Source organism: Nesoenas mayeri (genome assembly GCF_963082525.1).
Source record: "Nesoenas mayeri genome assembly, chromosome: 4".
Classification (NCBI taxonomy): domain Eukaryota; kingdom Metazoa; phylum Chordata; class Aves; order Columbiformes; family Columbidae; genus Nesoenas; species Nesoenas mayeri.
In genome coordinates, this window is record NC_137540.1 from 14841687 (window position 1) to 14867176 (window position 25490).

At 36.3% G+C, this 25490-nt stretch overlaps 1 protein-coding gene across 3 annotated transcripts in view; it reads right to left on the reverse strand.

Moving 5' to 3' along the window:
- SCLT1 (sodium channel and clathrin linker 1) overlaps nucleotides 1-25490 on the reverse strand; it is a 47770-nt gene that overhangs the window by 6012 nt on the left and 16268 nt on the right. For all 3 annotated transcript variants that reach the window (XM_080343577.1, XM_080343575.1, XM_080343576.1), the window contains 10 exons: nucleotides 24547-24637; nucleotides 24282-24373; nucleotides 22462-22639; nucleotides 18875-18973; nucleotides 16145-16216; nucleotides 15445-15519; nucleotides 14785-14930; nucleotides 13683-13875; nucleotides 12106-12302; nucleotides 968-1046 (listed from right to left, as the gene is read on the reverse strand). In XM_080343577.1, the coding sequence (XP_080199703.1) occupies nucleotides 968-1046; nucleotides 12106-12302; nucleotides 13683-13875; nucleotides 14785-14930; nucleotides 15445-15519; nucleotides 16145-16216; nucleotides 18875-18973; nucleotides 22462-22639; nucleotides 24282-24373; nucleotides 24547-24637 (1222 nt within the window). The remainder of the gene's footprint in view (nucleotides 1-967; nucleotides 1047-12105; nucleotides 12303-13682; nucleotides 13876-14784; nucleotides 14931-15444; nucleotides 15520-16144; nucleotides 16217-18874; nucleotides 18974-22461; nucleotides 22640-24281; nucleotides 24374-24546; nucleotides 24638-25490) is intronic.

Sequence of the window (25490 nt, forward strand, 5' to 3'; positions counted from 1 at the left end):
TTCAAAACAAGATGAACTTAAGAAGCAGAACAGTTTACCACTTAAAATAAGACTGAAGACTTACTGCTGACACATTTATAGAGGATTTCCAGCTCAATTATGGCACTATATGAATTTTCCAATCAGAGTAATCTGCAGAGGAAGTTTTACTCATTTCACCATCTTAAAGATGCACAAAAGCTCACATATAATATAATTGACACAATCTCACAATGTAAATGTTTTAGCTATACTCAAAAGGAAAGAATTATACTAGATAATACAAATGACATGATACTCTTGCTACAGGTTTCTTCTGTTCTCTTCATCAAAGGGTATGTGTAAAGTCTTCCTTTACTTACAGAAATCTATTCTCACATCAGCCCCATTTTTCTCCTCTAAATAACAGAGCATGACAAAAACCAACACAAAAGGATGTATCCTGAAGTGGATATTATCCCAGATTTATGAGGCTGACAGGACAGCTTCTAAAGAAGCCATTAATTATTGGACAATGCACATTCCAAAACAGCCCTGCCCTTACTCTTTAATGGATAATGCTTTTATCTATATGCATATATGCACATACAGTGTAAGTATGTATAGTATGCAGAGAATTTCATCTCTCTGCATGTGCTACAGTTATCCATAACGCAATGCCTCCTATTTAGAGGTACACATGCTTACACAGGCATAAATGACTCCAGAAACATTTCCTGAATCGTCTAAAATTGGTAGATTAGTAACTCTGAAAGCTGATCTGTCTTTTACCTGTTTGTGTAATTTGAGAGTAAAGTTAATTTGTCTTCCTGTCATTTGAACATGTCGGTCAGCAGAAACAGTGGGGTTTTCTAGCTATGAGTACTTCTGCCAAACATGCTGAATTTTTTCTAAATCACCAACATAACTCATCTAAATAGGTTTCTGTTAAGATCTTAGTGTGCATGCATCAGGTGGTAACTGAAAGAAGTCGTCAGTCATATCTTACCTCAGTTGCCTTTTCATTTGCCATTTCCAGCTGACAAAAAAGCTCCTGACTGCGAAGTTTTTGTTGACTCAGCTCTCCTCTATTAATCAGAAGAAAAAAAAACGCTGATTAACACACAGTGGTACATCAGTTGGTGGAATATAATTTCATAGATACTTTCTTGCATTGTAGGGGCTTATGGTGTAGTTTTAATTGCAGTGCTGCTCTTGAAACAGTAAAAGCACTACACAGCACTTCTTCATGATGTGTGTTCAAAGCTATAATGGCAGAGAAATGAGATGTATTTGTTTGAATCGAGAGAACTTTGTCAAGAGCATTTGACATTTTGCAGGTTATTTCTGTTTATTGAATCTCATTTTATAGGCATGTTATCAAATATCCTACAAACATAAGCTGCATTTGCATGGTGCATTCAGCTTTTTGATTAACATTCTAACTTGTGTCCCATAGCCAGATTTCAGTGTGGACATTTTTGAAGGTCCTTTGAAGTAACCAGAACTAAACCATTCTATACTTGTGAGACAGAACAGTGTAGTGCATCATGAGGTAAAGGAAAGTGTCACCTTCTTTGAAGTGTTCTTTTATATTGAATGAGTTTTAGTGATCCTAAGTTTGTATAGTATTGAAAGACAAAATATCTGGGCTATGGTAGACATCTTTTGAGTTGGTACTCCAAGGAAACAGCTCTTGCCTTCTGTAATCACAAGCAGTGAAGAGGAGGAATGACCAAAGATCAAAAAACCTCTGAACTTCAGTAATTCTAGTCAGAAGCAGATGCAAAACTGATCTAGCTGCTCTAAACTTTGACCAGTGTCTGTTCCACTAGCAACAGCTGTCACAAAAAATGGGGTGATGAGGTTCTTTGTGAAGAAAAATTCCCAAATCTATTCTCACTTCCTTTTCCTTTCCCAACTTGCAAGTACACTGAAATGCAATCACCTTCATGAATATGTAGCTCATTGCAATGCCCAGAATGGTGATACCTACCCCATAGTGCTCAGCCTAGGGCTGAAATGACACTCACTGTAAAGGAAGCTAAAGCCTTTGTCAGCTCCAGGGGAATGGAGGTAACGTGGGAGATACTGTAACCTCACATTTCCATCTTCAAAAAGCCTCTGCTGGTTTTAATGATTGCATTTAGTTCTCAACAATTATCTACTTTAAAAAACTTTTAAACAGTATTTCATAAAAGTTTGACTGAAAACGGCTGTATGGCACATGAAAGAAAAGGTTGCAATAGAGGAGCTAATAAAAGGTTGCAAGTATACCTGCCTGGTAGTTTTCATTCCCTTGTTCTCAACCAACCCCTTTAACCAGTCCCAGGTAGATATCATAAAAACAGTTCAGCATCTTTTGACTAGCTGCTGTATAAGTAAGACTACATAGGCAGAGACTTAAACAATGTTAAACAGTTAAAATTATATATAGATTATACCTGTGTTACAACATGTCAACATTTTATATAAAATAAGAATTAAAGATGGATTAAAATTGCAGGATCAATATAGTATGTTAATATTTACAACTGCTATTGCAATTTGCCTTCTGTAATCAATACCAAGCATCAAGATGAAGAATTTTCAATATGGGAGTCCAAAGGAACAGCTGTTTTGTGAAAGTTCAGCTTTTATAGACCAAATGAGAAATTTTATGCAATTCCTGTTGTATCTATTCATAGATACCTTTTCAAAATGAACTCCCTAGAAAACTATTCAAACACTACTCCTTACAGTGTCTAGGCAGCTTATGTTCAAGTGTAACTATGCTAGTAAAAAAAGCTTTGAAAATAAGGAAATTCTTACATCATGACAAACCATCTTTACTGTTACATCATCTTAGAAGACTATCCAAATAGTTTAATTTTCTAAATTAAAAATTCTTAGTTAGTGAAAACAATCTGTCTCCTATAATTGACCTGAGGTGTGGCATTGGCATTCTTAGCAGCACAGGCCATAAACAGAGTTTATAGGCTCATGTACAGCTGTGTATCAAGAAGTTATTTTTATAATTACATCACACTGAATATGTATTTAAAGAAAACAGTTTAACCTTCTAAGCATAAGGAAAAATGATGGCTATTGAGCTAGACAAGTGATTCACTCTGGTTGTTAACCCTCCCCTAAACACACATTAAGAGATTTTAATGTTAAACTGAGCAGTAACCCCAACTGCTGAATAATCAGATCAGTCCCTACTCCATATTGTCCTTGTTAAGTGAGGAGGAAACAAAAGGTGAGCTTTCGCTATTTTGGCAGACGGGTGATAAATCCGCCAGCTGTAGCAAGTACATTCTGCAGAGCTCTCATATGACAAATATAGCACGTGCCAGCTGTTTTTGCAGTTGAATTATACTATAATATGCTTCAGTTACTCTTAGTAATTATGAATTTTGTATACTGCTGGTACCTGCAGCTGTCTCTCATCCTGTTAATTTTTTTCTTTAATGAACATCTTAAAATAAGCAGCTATGGCTGCCAAACACTACAGCAGTGAAGCCAAGAATAATGTTTTAGAAGCTGAGGAAACTTGGTCTCAAGATGCTGTGTGATTCCTGCAATGCACTGTACAGGACGCAGGGAGGAGAAGGCAGTCCTGGCCAACGCTTCACACACACACACCCACAAAGGTCATTCTTCACAGGCAGATTCTTTTCCATTAGAGAAAAGACAAAACTGAGAACTCCCCAAATCAGACATGGCTACCCAGACTACTATGACACAGAAATGTTTCGGAAGCAGAAACTGGAACAGCCACCTGAAATAGCTGCAATCAGGTGAGAACAATGTTATGACTTAAGCAAATTATATAAATTTAAAATCAAGACGGCAAGGATTCCCTTTTAATAAGTACTAGCAATGGTAATTCAAGTGAACATTAAAGAAATGAAGCCACTCAATATAAGTTGTTCAAATCTATTTGGTTTATATGTTACAAAAAATGTATTGGACTTTTTTTCCCCTAAAGTGACACCGTACTACTAGGCAATAGTGGCTGATGGTGAAGATTATTCATTTACTGATTTGTTCATACATGTGTTAGTATTAAATTTTATTACATTTTAAAATTAGTTTTTAAAAGCTACTCTAATGCATTGTTACATGAAAGTAATTTCTAAAGTACTCATCCTCTTTTTCATTCAAGCCAACATTTATAAATTGTTTCATATACTGTCTCTTTTGTAGATTCAGTTTCTATTTCTAAAAAGAGGACAGACTTACGTATACCTGTTACCACCCCTACTCAGGCTTAAGCGTACCTTAACTGAGCAATCATCCACATGTCTAACAGACCCAAGTAATATTCATAGCAAAGCTAAAAGAATTGTCAAATTCCTGTAAAGTTTTCAGGTTACAAGGCCTACTTTTTTCTCATCCTCAGTTTTCAAGATCTGCTCCATTGAACAGCATTCTATGGATAATTCAGTCATTTGATTGAATACGACACTTCTCATATCAATGTGAATCTTGTTCCAATCGCTGGTCCAACCAGATTCATGGTCAACAAAATAGTGCTCTTTGTGTTCGCCACTGGTGAGGGGTCTGATAAGTGCTTATGTATATCTGCCAAATTCCCTCTCGATTTACCCCAATTCTTTTATTCGTTCTCAAGATTAGAACATGAAAATCTATGAAAAATAATAATATGCTAATTGGAAGAGATTAACCATCTATTGCTATTTGTATTATGACCTCTTTTTTACTTGTTTGACCTAGTTAATAGAAGTACAACCAGTCAAGGTGGACTTTACAGAATGAATTACCTGCCTTCATTTTTTAAACCTGCATACAGTCTTACACTTACTTTTTATTTTAGTAAATACTGGTAGATCTGATTATCCTGGTTTTGCTTACATTCTGTTGTCAGAACTTTCTCTCTCTCTCCTTCTCAACATATCCTGTATTCTCTTGTTCCTGAAGTTTCTTTCCTTCCAATTTATAAATTTCCTAACTATTCCTTTGGTATTTCTGCTGTCATTTATTTTTCTCAGCTTAAGTCCCAAGAACTATAGAGCTTTATACACAATGCTGTAAGGTACTAAGAACAGTCCCAGTCTCTTCCCCCACAATATGGCTATAGAAACTGCTTTTCTGGATTATACTACTTCAGTGAAAGCAAGAGCCACAAGTATGTGTATATATTCCTCACTTTTGAAAGTAAATTTTTTCAAATGAAGACAGAAATGAAAAAGAAGCTGGAAGCACTTGATACTGTTACTTTACTACAGCTGTCAAGGGCAGATCACGTAAATCCCTTGCAGTTTTGGGGCATTCAAACTGACAGTGATCTTAGAGCTTACAAGTTTACAATTGGAAGCTCTACACTCTGCAGATCAGCAACGACAACATGTTTTGCTTCTATTTCTTATCAAATTCCACACGTATCTGCAGAGAAGAAGTGATACTGAAGACTAAAATACCTTTTAAAACATATACCTAATTTTGATTTGGTTATTTAGATTAGAGTTCCAGATATAGGGGGATGAAAATACCAAATAGAAACTCATGTCAGTTACTGAATTACTGAACATATAATAGTGAAATTATTCATCAAGACTTAAAAGATCTTTTTGTGTTCTGAAAAAAACCTTTAGAAATAAGTTTGCTAGTTTTATAGAATTTCTATACTTCTCTCCTTACTATTTTCCATTTAAGCCCCTTTCACACTAGTAGTAACGAGTTGTTAGTCATACTGCCAAGAGCAAGGTTTTGATTTGGAACAATGACCTATGTTGCAAGGAGCACTGACCTTCTTAGTTACCTTCAAGATTGACATTTGGCACAAGTGCACTGAAGCAAAACCGGTTCTTTGCCCTCTTGCAATGTGAAGGTGAGGTCTACTACCAATAAATCATTGTAAAAGTGTAGAGCATCTTAAGATGCTTCAAAGGATGCTTCAACTTTTTTTCAAGTGAAGACTAATGCATTTTTATGAAGAAAATGGGATTTAGTCTACAAGTATTCAATGCATTACCTACTGTTTCAACACTGGTTTTTAATTTCAAGTTCAGTTTTATAGGCAGCGACTACATGTTTAACTTGAGCTGAGACCCAAATGTCGAAGAAAGCACAGAATAATTTTCAGTTAAGTCTGAAAGTATGTCGAGGGTTTTGATTACAGGGTGACAATATAACCGTGGCAAATGTATTGTTAGCCTCCTTTTCCCTCTCTTCTCCCTTCAGTCCCTCCCTCTCCCCCCTTCCCACTCAGGACAGGCGATCAGGAGGGAAAGAGGGACAGAGGGAAGAGAGTTGGAAAAATTAAAAACGTTTTACTAATGCTACCAATAAAATAGAGAAAATAATACAAAATATACAAAACCAATCCTGGAAGTCCCAGCAACTGCAGAGCTGGCACCCAAAATCCTGGACTGGACTCTGCAGCCAAATGGAGCTGGATTCAATCTCTCACTAGGCCTCAGTTCGCAGGGATGACTAGCAAGGTCCTCTCCTAATGTCAGACATGAGGAAAAGGGCTGAGATCCTCGTGATCTCCCACTTTTATATGAAGTATTCATGTGAATGGGATGTTATACTCAGTTGGTCAGTTCCTTGGTCACCTGTTTCTCGTTGCCCCTCTCGTGAGATGTGCATCAATTGTTATCATAATTTCGCATTCCATTGCTATGTTTACCAAAACTTGTATCTGATTTTCCAGGAAAATGCAGCTAATATCACAGTATCACAGTATGTTTGGGATTGGAAGGGACCTTGAAAGATCATCTAGTCCAATCCCCCTGCTGGAGCACGAACGCCTAGGTGAGGTCGTACAGGAACATGTCCAGGTGGGTTTTGAATGTCTCCAGCGAAGGAGACTCCACAACCCCCTGGGCAGCCTGTTCCAGTGTCTGTCACCCTCACTGTGAAGAAGTTTTTTCTCAAATTTAAGTGGAACCTCTTGTGTTTCAGCCTGATCCCATTAGCCCTTGTCCTATCATTGTTTGCCACCAAGAAGAGCCTGGCTCCATCCTCGTGGCACTCACCCTTTATATATTTATAAACATTAATAAGGTCACCCCTCAGTCTCCTCTTCTCCAAACTAAAGAGACCCAGCTCCCTCAGCCTTTCCTCATAAGGGAGATGCTCCACTCCCTTAATCATCTTTGTTGCCCTATGCTGGACTCTCTCCAGCAGTTCCCTGTCCTTCTTGAACTGAGGGGCCCAGAACTGGACACAATATTCCAGATGGGGTCTCACCAGGGCAGAGTAGAGGGGAAGGAGAACCTCTCTCGACCTACTAACCACCCCCCTTCTAATACACCCCAGGATGCCATTGGCCTTCCTGGCCACAAGGGCACAGTGCTGGCTCATGGTCATCCTGCTGTCCACCAGGACCCCCAGGTCCCTTTCCCCTACACTGCTCTCTAATATGTAATTTCCCAACCTATACTGGAACCTGGGGTTGTTCCTGCCCAGATGCAGGACTCTACACTTGCCCTTGTTAAATTTCATTAGGTTATTCCTCACCCAACTCTCCAGCCTAAATATATGAAAGCTTTAGCTGAGCGGCAAATTCACTAAAAGAGAAACTTGTTTTTTAACAAAACCAGGACAAAGTATCAAATTATTTATCAACATTTTTACCTACAAGTTTGTCACTGTTCTACTAGATTCTTGTATGATTTACAAAAAATCTTCACTCTGCTCTACTGTTAGATGTTGCAAAATTTACTTTTCCTTCTTTATTTTTCTAAAATTACAAATCACCCAATAAAAATGTTTGCTGACGTCGCTTTAATTCTTTGAAGTATTTATGTAATGCTGCCTTTATGCCCATGTATTACACTTCACAAACAAAACACTGCAGACTGAGAAGATGACAAACGAGCAGCACAGAATATGGAAAAGTTAACAGCTGCTGCTGGGAAGTTAGTCAGGAAGCCAAGATGTTTCAGACACCTTCACATGGAAAATGAAAGTAATGAGGAGAGAACTGAAAACCAGCAACAGATCATGAATCTAAGACCGAGCAATGGGAAACACCTACACCAACAAATGGGACACTGATTCAATGAGTGCTGCACTAACAGTAAACTTCTGGTGAAATGCAATATAAACTACCTCCCCCGAATACATGCATATGATTTCCTAAGAAAGTTTATAACTTCCTGAAAAACATTCACCTGTAAAGCACATTACTATGCTGTAGAAGTAATAATTCTTATTAAAAAAGAAATTCTGCTATATGTCACCAACGCAATCTCTGTATTTGCTCGTATATTTACATGAATACGATATATCAAACAGTAACTTCATGAAGTGTAAAGGAATGTCTCAGACTTTCCTCAAAATACACTAAATAACCACAATATGCTGCTAAACTTGGAAAACTCTCAATTTAAATCTGAAAAGGGTATGTTGCTATCTGCATCTAAGTTCATAGCCCTGCTGCCCAGTCAAGACAAGATGATGTTTCTAATGAAGATATTAATTTTTCCTTACAAGCTCACAGCTTAACTAATCTTCTCAAAATGATATAAACTTTAAAATGCATCCATATAGGAAAGCTGGGTCAACATTGGCCTTTCACTTGGATCCTGCTATAAGGCTTGGCAATACAATTTTCTGCATTAGCCTCAAGAGGGCTTTCAAACAGAACCTTTAATTCAATAGATCCTCTTTACCTAGTATCAGTCTATTATTTAGTGGCCTTGCTGGTATTTCTATGATAGATGCATTTGCGGCAAAATTATTTTGCTTTTAAAATAAATCAGCGGCTTTATTTTCTATGATAACAAAATAAGAACTGATTTGCCGTTCTATACTTGCACGCAAACCAGTTACTCAAAATGTTATTGTGATAGGATTAAAATATGATAATTATCAATTTATAATATGAGCAAGGACTCTAAATAACTACTACTGCTTAACAGTTAATTTTCACACCAACTGTGTTCTGCACTATATAGCTGGTAATACATAGAATATGAAAAACAAGCTGGTTTAAAATTTTCTAGATAATACTTATAGGTTCTGTCACAGCTATTTGTCACTGTAATATCAGAGCATCGCTGCACAGATGTAATTATGAAACTCCTTACGTCAGTTTAAAGTACAACCTTCTAGCAGAGAACAAACTTGCTTTTATTGCCAGTCTGCTTGTTTATGTGGCAAGTATTACCCCATAAAAACTTCTGCTTCTAGCTTATACAGTACGAAAAAGCATCGCCTGTTAAATCCTCTTTAGAAGTAACTGACTTTGCTTTTATACTTGCACCAAAATGTCTACTGAAGTGACAGAAAATCATGGACTTAGTGTAGACTTACAGTTTCGAATATGCGATTAATGCTTTTGTCTCTTCTGCTCATCAGGCAGCATTCTCTGATGCAGGATGTTGGATTGTTGCAGGAGTTTTCCAGATGATGCCACATAGGCAGTCTCTCACATAAACAGGGACTTTTCCAAAATTTACTACCTATTTTTTGCCACAGATTCACAAAACAGACTTTCTCTGACACCTGATATATTTTCTATGTCAGCATTTTGCTGCAGATAAAGAAGGTCTAAAGCTTTTGGTCCACTACAACAACATTTTAACACCAAACATTAAAGCTTTACGAACGAAAGCAGATGTTTCACATAATTTTAATTGTTTTGGAAGTCTGCAATTCTTCCCTTTTAATTGGAAGGTGCTGAATCAAATTCAGGATCTAGTTATGAACCCAGATACTCAGCTGCGAGAGGTTTTGTAGTTTCATTTCCAGAAAATAAACTACAAGTTTAACAGCTTAAGTTTACCTCGGCATGAAACATTATATAGTTTTTCTTTAGTTACTGCATTTACAAAAGCTGTCAAAAGAGAATTAGTGAAGCGATAGCACTAGAAGTGTCAGTGAACAAGCACAGCTCCCAGTGTCTCACAGACATGCTGAACAATCTGATGACTTCTGAAAGAGACTTTTTGCCTTTTTAAAGAATTCTTTAGTAATTTCTAAGAAATGCAGTATATTTTAAGGCAAAATAAGCCAGCCCACATCTGGACAGATAAGGTAAAAAGGCTAAAACTGTTTGGTTAGGAGATGTGACAATGACCAGAGTGATTATATAGTACTTGATTTTCTAGAAAAATGGGCAAAAATATTATCTCAATTTGCATCTGAAAAATTTAAACTGAACTTGTTATCATAGGTAACAATCCACTACTACTACAGAGTGTTCTAAACACATAGAAAAGGAACACTTGAAAAAAAAATGAAAGGCTTTCTAGGCTGATCACTGAAGCTGCTAGTAAAACAGAAAGGTCATCAATAAATGTTTTATCATTCTTGTATTGAAGCAGGATGAAACTCATAAGCATTCCTTTATTTGGACAGTGTGTAAAACTAGTCATAATAGACACTGTCACTTTAAAGAGGAATGAAATTAGTTTCAAAGGGAAGAACTCCTCCATATGATACTGCTACGTCTGAAGTTCACTGGAGGTAGGGTAGGGTAGATTTGTCATACTTGGGTTCTAATTCCAGTCACACCACAGGCATTGAACAACTAAGAAATGTCAAGCTATGCCTAAAAAGTTGTGATGCAAAAAATTGCACAGAATACTGGAAACGTTACGGTTGGAGCTGAGAATACATAAGCCATTATAGGAAAACCTGAAACATTCAAAGATCACTCCAAAGGAAAGAAAAGCTAGAATTCACAGGTTTCCAATTTTAACAGGTCAAAAACTTTGCTTCCTTGTTAAATGACAGCAAGCAACTTGTAAAAATCAGCCCAAGTGCTATAGTTGAGTGCATGCTGCACTTTAAGTGACTAACGGGTCATCTCAAATTTCTCAAATTAACAGAGATGCAGACTCCGGATTTTTCTTCTAAAAACCACTGAATGCACTTCCTAAAAGACAATGATACATGCAACATTGTTATATTCTCATCTAACCATTTTTATTTTAATGAAATGAGACTCATGAAATCAGGCTCCCTAGTTTAGAAGTTGCTGTGTACCTATCTGACAGTCTCCTCCGATTTTCAACCGGTTTGGGAGAGGAAGAGATCTTGAGGACATAAACTTCTTAGAAGTTCCACAAAAATATCAGGCTAATTTAATCTCTAATTTATAGGCTATTTGATCTGACAGAGATTCCTGAGCTTAGAAATCAAATAAAGCATGAGGCAAACACATGTTTAAAATTTTGCGTGCTGTAAGCACCAACTACCTGGCCAACCAGAGTGAACGAGTGAGTGAGTGCAGCCACAGTTTGGCTGCTACTTGCCAGCCAAAGACAAGACCTGTGCGGAAGCTGAGTTGGAGGAATTAAAAATACCCATTTTTAATGGATATTAACATAGAAGTAGAAGGAAACACTACCTGTAGCAGTGTGCATTTAAAACAAAGATAAGTTTGTAGAATTTATTTCAAACATAACTTGCAAATGGCTAATTTCTCATTGGGAGGCTGCCTTCTCATTCCCTCATTTCCAGTAACTCCACTGTCCTCTCTAAACCAGTTGATGTCTCTCTGACCATAGGCTCACAGGCTCCATCCCAGCATCTAGGAATGGTGTGTAATCTCTATCTGTTTGGTGATATGCCCTTATTGTTATGCCCTTTCAAAACTGAAAATTTTCCTCTATTTTGTGCTGGGAATAAGTTACCAGGCAACCAGTAGGAATTAAGAGAAAAATAGAGTTTATATCATATTTTTGCTTAAGGCAATCACACAACTCATTTGTATCCTCATTTATGACAGTAACTGCTCAGAAAAGAGCATTAGATGCATGTCCCAATAGGTTTTTGCAGCTTGTTTTAGAAGTCTGGAGATTCACTCCACAACTGACTTTATGGTGACTGTTCTGAACAGCTATAAATATAGGAGTTTTCATAATCCAAAGTTAAAATTCTCTACATTGAGCATGCTGTATCTTGCAAGAGAAAATTAAAAAGAATATCTTCAATTTATTTTTTGTCATTACAAAATTCACACATGTTAACAAGATGCAAAATTTTTACTTCAGTGCTTAGCTGCTAACTTCATAAAGAGCATCACCCGTTCTCTTAGAACATTCTTTCTTGTTTTGCTGCAAGCACGTCATCTAGTCTGGGTGGTTTGCTCTTCATGGTTTTCACCACAGGTCTCCTGCCATACACCAAACTAACTGCAACTGTTCACAACTTCCAGAAGAGGAACCAAACTGCACTTACTTTAGCTTAGCGATCCTGGCTTCTGTAGTTTCAGTAAGACTTTTTGTTTCTTCTTTCCACCGATTTGTTGCTTTTTGCTGAGCTAGTAACAGACGTCTAAGTTCAGCAGTAGACTTGTGACTGGTGTCTTCCATTTCCTTAAGTTGAGCTTCATATCCACTTTCTTTCAGAGCATACTCATGCTCCATTGTGCTTATCTAGAAAAAGTACAAAGAGGGTACAATCGAGTTTCTCATTTGTTACTTTTTCTTTTTTACAACATCTGAGTTAAATTTATAATCATTTGTTGAAAGCATGTAACATACAATAATTAAACTTGTAATTATATGCTCAAATAGATACATGTTCCCAGAGCCAATTTAAGCAAATAGTCCAACTGACAATAAAGGATAATGAGCTGTGTATGCTTATTTTAGTAAATAATCTTTATCCTTCTCCCTTGTGTTTTTTCCACAGAAATACGTTCTTTCTTTTTCATCTAGTTAAATGCATTAGGAATTTCTTAACTGCATCTAAAATCCTTTGTACATCAGAGGAAAATGAAAGCAAGCAATACATATTATCTGTGACTACAATGGAAGCCTGTCTGATTAAAAATGAGATAGACAAAAGATCTGGTATCTATATTTTTCAAGACTCTGATCATTTGCTATTAAATTACGTTTGACCAAAGGGTTCTGGAGTTGGAACTAGATTTCCTGTTTTATTTCACTGCTTCCTTTATCTTGTGGTGCAAAGCGGTAACTGGATTTGAGATGGTTCCCATTCAGAATTTGTAAAATTGTTCACTAAAGTCACCTGCATTGCTGTGGATTCTTAGATCCCTTTTCAATATGTTTATATGCCTGGGGTTAAGAGCAAAACAGAAAGTACCAGTTTTCTTTGTTTAGGAAGCACATCAAGGATCAAAGTTGTTACTTCCTTCAGAAGCCAAAGGTACCATGTATCTGCTGAGGTTACTATTAAGTCATTAACCCACCTGCAGTCTATTCAGTTGCATTTAACAGAACACATTCAAAAAGAACATCCATCTTTCAGCTAATAATCTTGGTTGCAACTACTTGTATAGAAATATATTCTCTGTACAGAAAACATAGAACCAGTGTTCGATAACCATACTATTAAATTATGTATTATTTACACACTGCTCTGACAACGTGGTGGACTAACAAGTAGACAAACACTCTGGACTGAAAGTCACACAGGGATTCCTAACACATTAAAGACAGCAGGTAAATGAAGACCTGGAATTGGAGTAAGTGAAGCCTGAAAGGAAGCTTGAAGGAAAATACGTTATTATTTGATCTTTTTATCTTATAAAAAGCAAAGAACATTTGGGATCTTCTTAGTGAGCATAAATTAAGAAATTATAATACAATTTAATTAGCAGAGATTGAGGTACTCACAAAATTCTGAGGACACACAATGCTACAACAAAATTATTTTTAAGCAGAAACCATGAAGCATAATTGAAACTCTCATCCTTATTTTAAACTTCTGATTATTTTCTCTTAGAAATGCTGCCTTACTAAGCAAATGTCAGTCTTACATTAAAAAAAATAACATATAAACTATACTTTTATTTTAGCATTTCGTTGAGCCTCTGACGCCAGTTTTCTCAAGCCATCCATTTCTCTTTGCAGTTGCTCATTCTCTTGCTGAAGTTTTAGCCTGTCTTCACTGATGAAGACACTCTTTTCTCTTTCTGAGGCCAGAGTGCTTTCCAATCTAGAGACAACTTCCTGGGAACGAGATTTCTCTTCCTCAAGGCTGAAAGAGAATAAAAGTCTTGTTGGAACTCAAGAGTTGAACAACTCCAGAAAAAACATATATTGGGTCAGCTTTTGGGGCTGACACCGTACAGCTGGTCCCCTGTTTCTTCCTCAAAGTTTGTATCAGCTCAGCACATTTTATGGGCTTGACAGCTAAAACTATAAACAAGTCAGCAAAGAATTTTATCAAGATGAGGGAATTCATAAAGACAATCTAATATTGCAGCAAGCTCAGGAAAATGACTACGTGAAACAGGAGATTTTTATTTTAATATCTTTTCCAGATTGCCAGCTGAGGATTGTTCTAGTGAAGTGACAGGATTTATGATCAGCAGAGTACAGAAATGACTGAAGCTTTCAGAGAATCCTGCACTTTTCATGCTGAAAAAAACAACCTGGTCTAAAAATGTGCACCATATTGTAGTTTTTACCATTGTATAATATTATTTGAACTGCAATAACATCTCTTAGCTCTGGACACAGACCTGAAATTCAGTATGCTATGTAAACATAAAGTGTTCTGCACATACTAGGAGATACCACACTGTAGGTGAATTTATGAAGTAATAAATTCTGCCCAAATATTTCATAGAGTAACTTTACCTACAAACAGTATTGAAAAATGCAGTAAGATTCAAAATAATATACACCTCTTTCCATTTTTTTTTGTTAAACAACTGCTTGCAGTTCTCATCTTTTAAAGAAAACCTTTCATTCTTTAGTGTGTTATCCCCTTTAATACTTTTATAGTGAATCATAATTGCCCTTGCTTCAGAATTATGGTAACTTGATACCATTCTGGCTGCTGGTTAAAACCACGTTACAAAAACATAACACACAACCAACAATTTGTCAGAAACAATTTCCATTATTTTCCATTCCAATTTCTGTAACATCTATTCCTTACTTCATTTCCAGCTGTTTCAGTTTATTTTGTGTTGTCTGCAGCGTTAGCTGAAGGTCACATTTGGTAGCTTCTGCAAGTAAATATTTCTGATGCATTTGCTCTAGTTTTCTCGTGTCAGACTCATATCCTCTGTCTTGCCTGTAAACCTGAAGAATAAACTTACATGTGAGATCGTCTTCACCTTGCACTGGAGATGAGCAGTGTAGTACTGACAAGGAGGCTGCTCCTCATTGCGTCCTATTTTCCAGTGATTTAAAACAAAACTTAATTCCTATCATTGTTGGTGCTACTTGGAAAAGAGTTTTCAAAGATCTGGCATTTATTTAGTTTTCTGTCTACTGATTTGAAGTTTAACTGGAACATGTACCAACATTCTTTTGGATTATGTCAAACATCTCTCCTGTTACTTTTTAAACTTTTCAAAGAACCCTCTTTTTCAGTTTAGTATTAATGCTTTAAAATGCTTTCCGGATTTAAAAAACAAACAAGCAAACAAACCTTGAAATAATGACATGAAAATTTACAATTAAGAAAAACTACCCAAAAAATAAGAAAATTAAAGGAACAAAATAATCCATGAGAAATGGGAAAAATCAACATCACTTTTCCTTCTGAAAAGAGATCTTAAGCATAATGTCAAAATGCATGCAATTGCCTTACCTTTTCAAGCTCTTCTTCTACTGCTCTCTTTTCTCTAATGGCTCGTTCAATCTGACCCTGTTTTTCTCCACATTCCTAGTTTTAAAAGGCATATTAAAATAAATCTAATTAAAAAAAAATCTCAAAAATTCAAGAAACGCCAAACCCCAAAACCAGCCATTGTAAACATAAATCTAGTCACTGGTGTGTAGGCATTTGATTATATTTACCTCCTTGTTATCTTCTCTATAGGATCAGTCTCATTCACTATACAGACCAAGACACACAAAATGAAATACTCTTTTCATAAATTTAACCCATAAACAGGTGCATATGCATCAATCTCTTTTGGTCCCCCATTTAATTTGTTACAAGTTCCTTCCTCATTGATTCAATAATATGATTGTGATGCACAGAGTTTCTCTTAGCGTACTTCATTTCTACATTCTCAACCATATATATGCAATACTGAACTTTCTGTGCTTTATGAATCTCTGTCCTGACTGTTAAAGATACCACACATGGTCACTTTTGTCAAGTAACACAAAGACATCGTATGTTCCATTAATGTCTGGAGACGTGCAGGACATAAAGTGCTATACAGTAGTAAAGCACAGTCCTAAACAATTAACCATTAATTGACTTTTACCTGAATTTAGCATCTTACTTGAACTCTCAAACATTTTGCTATCAAAACCATTTTCATCAGTCAGCACCATACCATCTGAAGAGCTGAAAGTTCTTCTGTTAGTCGAGAAATCTGCACATTATATGGCTTCTTTACCATGTCTACCTGTGATCAAAAACAAAGTGCAACCAGAAAAATCAATCTTGTAAACTATTTTTCCATCCTCTTTTTATATATATTGCCTATATGTGGTGCAGGTATATAAATATGCAAATATATGGGACTGCAATAACTGACAAATCTGTATAACTGTATAAACTGTATACATTACAACTGTATAAATGTTAAAAGAATGTTTATTATCAATACTTACTACTTTAACTGAGGGTGTTTAGGAAAAAAAGCAGAAAAGATGACATCACAATAAGGCCTTTGAAAAAGAACAATAAGACTATCAGGAAAGCTGCTGCCCATTAGGTGCAAGATATCTGCAATTTGTGTAACACTCTTTTTAGATCACACAACAAAGGAACTATTTGTTAATATTGTAGCTGGAGAAGCATGACAACACTTTTAAAAATGCTTTTGATATATTCACTTTTACTGAGATAATTTCAAAATAAGAAATAGGGCATTTCTAATTTCTAACTTCTGATTTGTAAATCATTGTCACAACTAGACTGAGTGGTTATCCCAGTTACTCCTGCACCTTCTCCAAACCATGTATGACATTAAATATTGCAGTTTTAAGTAATTCACACAGTTTTTGTGATTCTTTCAGGTAACCACCAAATAGAAGGCACAAACCATCTTTTTATCCTCATTTTAAGGGCTCTTAAAATTTAGGCAGTATCTTCCTGAAACTTCTCGAAATGAAAGGACTGGAAAGAAAAGGAATCATTTCAACCCTATACAGTCCATACGCACATCATGTCATAGCGAAGAAAGTGAAAGGAAGAAAAAAAACAGTTACACCACGGGAAATTTGCATATGAGACGACTGATACACATTGTTGTCCACTTGCAACAGAAAGAAGGTATTGGCAACACATGCCTGTAACAAGCCTTTATTTCCTCTGGAGTTTGCCATAAAATAAAGCAAGTCTCTTTGACCTGCACATAATTATTGTGGACCTCTAGATACATTAGTCTGCAGATGGGATAACATGGAATAAATTAATTTTGTGAATAGTCTTTTATCAGAAGATCTTCATTATTTCAGCTGCTCATAAAGACAATAACAAAAATCATAAACAGACTATCACATTTTTAATTTCTCTGCCAATTTTGGGTTTCTAAGTATACGGTGATATTGAGCCTTTTGATTGTTAGCTGTACTTGGTAGAAGAGTCTTACTTGCCTAAATAGGGAATATTTTTAAGTACTGAGATGCCAAAAGAAAGCGTAACTTTCAACAGGTCCCATCACCTGAACATATATGAGCTTCCATCAGCAACTTCCAAGATAAGCCCATGTACCAGAAATTAAATTCCTTGATCTCAATACAACACAGTCTGTTGATGTGCTACTGAACAGAATCTCTGAAATCAAAGTGCCATTCCTCATGTCTTCACAGTGTCTGCACAGACATCAACACTTGCGCTTCTTGAGAGATTTAAGAATTGGATTTAGTTAGGAAGAATATACGGTTAGATAACAACGCTGAAGAGTACAGTTCTGCCAGTATGCTGCCTTGCAACCTATATCATCAAAACACTCTAAGATATGACCATGATGACCATGCACCATCAATAGTTTTTCACACTGAGGAAAACCAAAATATTTTCCCAAATGTTTATCATAGCGTCACTGTACTGTGAACTACTGTCATAGGATAAAATCTATTAATATGAATTGATGTCAGCTTTTAGTTTGCAAATTTACTAGCATTATTAAACCATTTAACTCTAAAATTTCTCACAATGTTAACAATGTTCTGCAAAAAATAAAGCAATTAGAATTCTGCATATCATTTATGTAAACTTCCAGAAGAGGCTTCATATTTAATCAGTCAAAGATTTCAATTCCTTTTTGAATCATTTGACACTCTCCATGCAGTTCCTTTACCTTATATAAATTACGCAAACAGCTAAGCTAGGAGGAAAAAAACCCCAAACCTTCATCTGGGAAACTTGGGTACTCACTCATGCCTGGTTTGGGACTGACTTACAGTAGTTTCTATTCAATTGCAAGTCAGCTGTTTAATTCCTTAAAAATCGATATACCAAACCAAAAAGTGTCACTTTGCCGGCATTCACTGTGGGTTTTTGTAGAACAAATTTCATGGGCAGAGATGTACTTCATGCAAGTAAGATGAGATTTTGGTTCAAGTTTTCAACAGCAATGTCAACTGTTACTCCTTCTTATACACTCAGTATTTCCCCAGCTCCCAAATAAAAGGCAAGAAGGCTCATGAGCCCTAATCTTACCATTTGTCCCTCATTAGCCTCCAAGGCACTTGTGCAGCTCATACAACATACTCTTTGCAGGGCTAACCATTCAAGAAACATTTGCAAAGTTAAGCTCTATTCAGGGAAGTAGTTCAGGCAACAGAAACCATTCACAACAGCAGGCACAGATGAGGCCAGCTGCCATTGCTGTGACTATTCTAAGGCTCAATGAATCTAATCTGAACTGCTATACAGACACAAGAGGCCAATGCATGACCCACATGGGCACCACCATCCTAACCATTAAAATCACATGTGTACGAGCCCACTCTGACACATTCTTGGAAAACAACAACAAAAACTTTGCTATAAATATTTAAACTTTTCTTTCAGACTTAACTCAAAGTCATTCCTTCTAAACATCACAACTTACTTCCTTTCTAATTCTTGCAGCAGTATCTTCCGCAAGTTGAGCCATTTCATCTTTCATTTTTTTAATATCCTCTTCTTTTTGTTTCTCTGCAATCAGTGCCTAAAAAAAAATAACAACTTGAAATACTACTGATAACATTTCAGTCGTGACATCATATCTAGTACTGAGAGAAGAAACCACACATAGCCACGGTTCAGAAAACCTTTTTTCCTTTGGAGTAGCTGACATCGAGACCCAACAGGAAAACTAGAACAGCGAGAACGTTTAGCACTAAATGTACACTACTGCAAACCAGAACCACACAAAAAGTTAGTGTCGGTAGATGCCTTTTTCTACTGGGACTTATTGGTACTTTCAGATTTTGGCTGGACATGGAATTACACAGAAGCAAGCACAGGAACTCGGAGCAAAAGGCAAGGCTACTCCCCAGTGTTCTCATCTGGGGCTGGCACCTGTAATAGAAACCAATGCCAACGCTACCACCTAGAAAGTTCTCTGTTAGGAAACTAAATACCTGTACACACACACACATGCTCCTACATATAGCTATGCATTTTTTAATGGCTGCTGTACTAAATCACTTACCTTCCAGAAAACTTAAAAGTAAAAAAATAAAAAAAATATAAGCAATTAAGGAATGTGTATGCAGTGCCTTTCATGGTGATAACAATGAACCAAGGAGCTCTTTAGCATAAAATAATGGTGAGAATTACAGAAAAAGGTGTCATAAGGAACCCATCCTGAGAAGGATGCAAGAAAGCTACTGATGTTAATATATAATAGGAGATACTGGTCTGAAAAGATGACAGAAGTTAATATAGAATTCTTGATGGGAGAGATGAAAAATCCTAGGTGGCACTTAGAGAAAATGTAGATGCATAAAGGGAGAAAGACGTAAAAACGTCCCTAATGGATGACATAAATTGAGCCTATAGAAGGTTACTGACTTCAGGCAATAAAATGCCACTTCACTGGTCATACTCTCTTTTACTGCTGACATTCAATTTTATTTCTCAAACTACTCTTTTAAAATTCTTCTGATGTCTCTTGGTAAGCTCAACTTTGTGTGCTTTACAAGGTTAACATAAAAGAAGCAACATTATCATGACAGCCCGCTACTGCTACTCCCTCTCCCCACCAATCTGTTACAGAGCAGGGAGAAACCTCTGTGGCCACAGTTCACGACACAGAATTAACTAATATATACATATATACACACACACACACACATATATATGCTGCATTTTTTTAAAAACTTCCCAGTTTGAAAAATTCAGGATGTTTTTAGCCAGAGCAATAAATCAACAAGTATCTGCAAATTCCAGTTTATTCTTACTACAGCATTATACTAAACTGTTACTTATAAAAAGCCACTTATTTATCTGTGATTGTTCAGTTACTGTCTCACAGATAAAATTTACATCACAATAATTTTACTGGGCCACTTCTTTCTGTCAGCTTCATGTGAGCTCATAGCAAGCAGCATCCAATGATCTGCTGAACTACTTTTGGATGAGAAACGGTGTTCTAACACCACTCTGACATACTAATACTTAGCAACTGGAAATGTGAATTATACTCCTTACCAGTAATGTTCAAATGAGAGTGTTTCCTGGTTTTTAAACTCTGAAAAAAAATGATTGATTTTTACCTTTGAGATTCTCCCTGCCACCAGGCTGTAGTGGAATGCTGCTAAGGATCAAAATTTCTTGCTGAGAAAAAGGAACTGACAAGTCCAAAGATGGACATCAAGAGCTGGAGGATGGAAAACTTATTTTTTCATCCCTTTCCGAACCAGGGCCTGACAGGTAAAGGGAATTGTGGAAGATCAATTCATAAAGCAAATGAGATGCAGAAAGTTATGAGGAAATTATGAAAAGGAAAAGATGTCACCAAAGGTTTTCCTAAATGACTATAAATACATGGGAAGAAAGACTCTATATCACAAGATGATAATCCTCTTTTGTATAATAAGAATCACAGAAGTTGAACTGCAGGAACAACCAGAACCTCTAAGCTTTGTCAATATCTTAATCTATTCGGGAAGCAGGCCAGAAGCTAGAAGGATGTCCTTAGAGAGGTTAGCTCCTTCTTCTGCCAGAAAAAAGAAGGCAGGTGTGCCTCCTTCGTCACTGAGCTGAATTCAGCAAGTGCAAAAAAGACAGCAGTAACTTTAATATTCCAAAAGTTAAAAGCAAAAAGCTAGTTTAGATACTCAGGAGACTCCCCAAATTTGAAAAGCAACTTCAGACTAAAAGAGAACATTGACCTCCTTAATTCCTCAACAGTTCAACATGCTAGCCCAAATAGGATCAATTCTAAGATTCTCCATTTATTCCCACAGGCTTTAACTAATCTGGGTTTGATTTACTGATGTCTACAGTCATCAGATGTGCATTAAAGTTCTGTCTTGCCAGTAAATACAATTCATTTGATTTCTAATAGCCTGACTCAAACTGAAGCTTGGCATTAAAACACCGAAGCACCCATATTAGACAAAAGTTTACCACACCCTGTATCATATCTCCTAAAGGGGTAAACAGCCGATACTTCAGGAAGGTTAAGATCTGGGAAAACAGGAGGACCTTGTTTTTTTTTTTTGATAAGTAGATGCATGGATTAGATCCCATACTTAGGTAGTTTTAGTGGATTGTTCTGTCATGAATTTGACTGTTTTCCTACCTATACTTTTGGTATATACATCATCTTACGACGGTTTACTTACATATTCTACAGAAAAATTTGTTTTAGGGCCTCTCCACTTGTCTAGTTTTCCTTGTTGACTCCTCCTGCACTTGCCTAATTCTGCTATGTCTTACCTGAAATGGGCTGATCAAAACTGCACATGGAGGGGCACTATATTTAAAAGCATCTTTAATTCTGATTCTGAACATTCTGTTCATTGTATCAAGTACCACTGAGGACTGTGTGAATGCATTCTTAAGGGACACCCATACCATCTCCTAAACAGTTGTTGGACTGGTAAGACTAAATTCAGCACCCAATATAGCATATTTTTATTTCTTCTGCGATTTTATCACACACTAACAAACGCTTTAGCAATTTTTTCCTAGCTGCAGACTTTACCAACTCATTACTCAGTCATTTTTCCAGATTTCTTCTGAACTCACTCATGCAGAACTCACTCTCTCGGTGACCTATGTGCATCACATAAGAAAAATGTCCCTTCAGTTTTAGCTATTCTTTCCTAACCATTAGTAAGTTATAAATTCATAATAGGCCTTTCTTTTTTATTCTGACAGACCAACTTCTTTATAAACATCTGATAAAAAACCCTGTCAGAAATTTCTGAAAATTCAAGTTCAGGTACAGTATTATCACTTAGATCGGCTTTATCCAGGGACTCAACATATTATTTGAAATTTATACTGTGTGACAAGTCTAAGTAACATATGGTCATATCACAGTTTTCTATCTTACCCACTGCTAATTTTAGTATAACAGAGATAACAGAAGCTTGTCTGTGTATGCATGTATGCCTAGAAGAATGGATAATCAGGCACTTCACAACTGTAAGTGCTGGAAGTATTTGAATACTTAAGAAATACCTTCATCCATTGCCTTACCTGACTTCTTTGTAGGTTAGCATCTTCTAAGAGCTGTATGCAATCTTGGACTTTTCCAACAGCATCATACTTCTCCCTTTCTACATCAGCATACCTTGTCTGAAGCTCTTGGATTTGTTTCTCCAGGGCTGTTCTTTCTCTTGTCAGCTGTTCAGCATCTTCGAGAGCAACACATAATCTACGAGACAGCAATAATTTTACTCATTCAACAATAAGATGCTTAACTAAGACACTAATTCTTTCAAACTAAACTAATATAAAGTATGTATTCATAAGTTGTCAAAAGTGCATTACTGGCTTTCTGCTTGTTCTTAGGGTCTTTGAGTTGAATATTAAAGGACTTAACTCTGATATCTAATCTCAGAAGATCCTTAGAAGAATGTGGCTATCTTGGGATACATCACTGAGAACATTCTATTTAAAACAGAACAGAACAGCCCCAGAAGGTATAAAGTTTTCCTCTGTGGAAGAAATGGAATAATTGGATGTGGGCAATGAAGTTGCAGCTGTACCATTAGAACAAGAAAACCACAGGTAATTTTACGACAGCTCAGAAATTCTTATTGTTTAATTATGATTGTCAGTATTGGCAGGAACAAGAAAGAGCAAGAGAGTCTCAAAGGTACCCTCAAAAAATCTCAGAAAGCTCCACAAGTGCTGCTGGTTCAATAAAGTTCACGGTTCTAAATATCCATAGTGAACACTTTGGCAACAAAGGATCTGCCTTTCCAAGCAGCCATGTTTTTTTACTTTCTAACATGTTTGTAATGAAACATACAAGGACAACCAACCACTCTATTTTTGTGGGATCAAACACCATTTTTGTATTGGTTAATACCCTACAGAAAGTCATAAAACTAGCTCATTTCTTAAGACATTCTGAAGTAAACTTAAGAGCCTCCACAACGCTTAGGCCAGTAAAATTCATCAAGTAGAGGCCACTTATAGTCCCAAAGTTGGCTCCCTGGTAATTGTTTGGTTTCTAGCATTACCAAAGAGCCTGCTAGTCACGCTCACAGGGCTGGGACCAAGAAGGAAAGATGAATTCAATTATTTTAATAAGAAATTTGTGAATTCTTCTTAGCTATTTGGTCATTTGATTTACGTTAACAATTCAACAACTGTGATCCTTCAATCAAAATCACTTTGCATGGCTAAGTGTGGTATCCTTGGAAAGTGAAGGGGGAAAAAACTCCCACCATATTTCTTCTGTATCTAAGACTCACTCAGATACAAAAGAACCTGATCGAATCTTCAATCTTCCAGCAGATAGTGTGGAGTTAAAGTTCTACTCATTATCAGGTATTCAAAGTACCTTTGTAGCTACCATTTATTGTTAAGATGTATGCTTTAACTGTTTTATTAAATAATTTTTTTAATAAAGATTGCTGAACTAAGACCAGAAACCAAATCTTATTTAACACGGAAAGAAAAACCTGTGTTCACTTCAAAAACAGCTACTTTACATGAACATTTCAAATTTCAGTATTAATATTTTTCTTTAGAACTCCACCTAAGTCCACTGAGAGTTGAGTAACTAGAATTTACACACTAGAATGAAAAATACATGACTCATTTTTTGTCCATTACAGTCAATAAAATCAGGTGGTCTGTTTTATGTTTTTTAATACATTGAAGTCAGAAGCTGTTCCAAAAGGTTGTAGAATAGAACAAATAAGACAGAGAGCAGCCAAGCATAAAATATCTGTATTTTGAGAAGACAGAACTGCTCAGAAACACAAAGCCCAAAGGCTGAAAAAGGGTAATATTTTCTCTCCCTTCCTCATATCTTTTATTAAGACCCAATGAGCTATCTTTACCTTGTTTCTAATTGTATCATACTAGACTGTATTTCACGCAAGCGTTTGTCAGATGCTCTTTCTCTTTGCTGGGCAGATGTCACATCTTCTTCCTAGAAAGAATATATGTGTTATCTAGACATCATCTGAACTTTCCTGAACAAAATCAAGATATACCAATATAAAACAAGTTAGAGAACAACTTGTGATTAATTTAAATGCCAGCACAGAAATAACTGACAAGCCATTCAATTGCAATGGAAAATTATTTCTTTCTCTAGAATACCCTTCTCTCCAATTCGCCTTGAAGCTTCTCTGTCAATTTGGTCATTTCATCAAGCCGAGCATTTGCTGTCTGCACATCTGTTATGGCTTGCCTGTGTAAAGAAAAAAAAGTCTGTGAATTACATTTCAATTATTTAGAGTGGAAAAATATTACTCCATTACAATTTAGTTGAAACAGCTGTGAGGGGCAGTCACACTTCTTAACACTGCTCCTACAGGGCAGAAAAAATTCCCCCTTCTTCTGACTTTGTGGCAGTGAGAGAAGAAAACCAAATTCATTAAGCATTTGTCCTGTAAAAATTACTTATTAAAGACACCTTAACAGGAACATGTATATGTTTGGGCGGACTAGGCAATCAAAAAGTTTAAGTGCTTCAATAACTTCAATATAATTGGCCACAGATGCTTGATAGAGAAATCTTTTTCAGGATAACATTTCACTTGATTCATCAGACTCCCTCCGCAGCAGAAAAGCTTATTGAAGTGAGCAACCATCCTATTCCTCTGACTTGGGAACAGAACGACATACAAAGTCCTTCACCTGGGGCGTAACCCAATTATTCAGGCTGCATATCAGGCCAAATTTTAAAACCAATAATTGAACGTATGATAAAGTTTAAAAAGAACAAACGTATTAGATTAGATAAGCTAATTGGAACTAGAGCACTAATAGTCATGAAAAAAGCTAGAAAACATTTAGTACTTTTAAGAATCAACATCAAGCAAAAATTCCTTATAGAAATAGTAAGTTTGATTAAATTACATAAAAGGCAAGAACATATTATAGCTATATAAAAATCTTAAGCAAAATGCACATAACATCAATTCTACAGCAAATACTTAATTTCAGCTTAATTCATCAGAAGGGCTGACTTCATTAACATTTCTTTAAAAAACAAAAACGAAAAACATTAATCCCAGACACATGGCCCTCATTACAGGTCA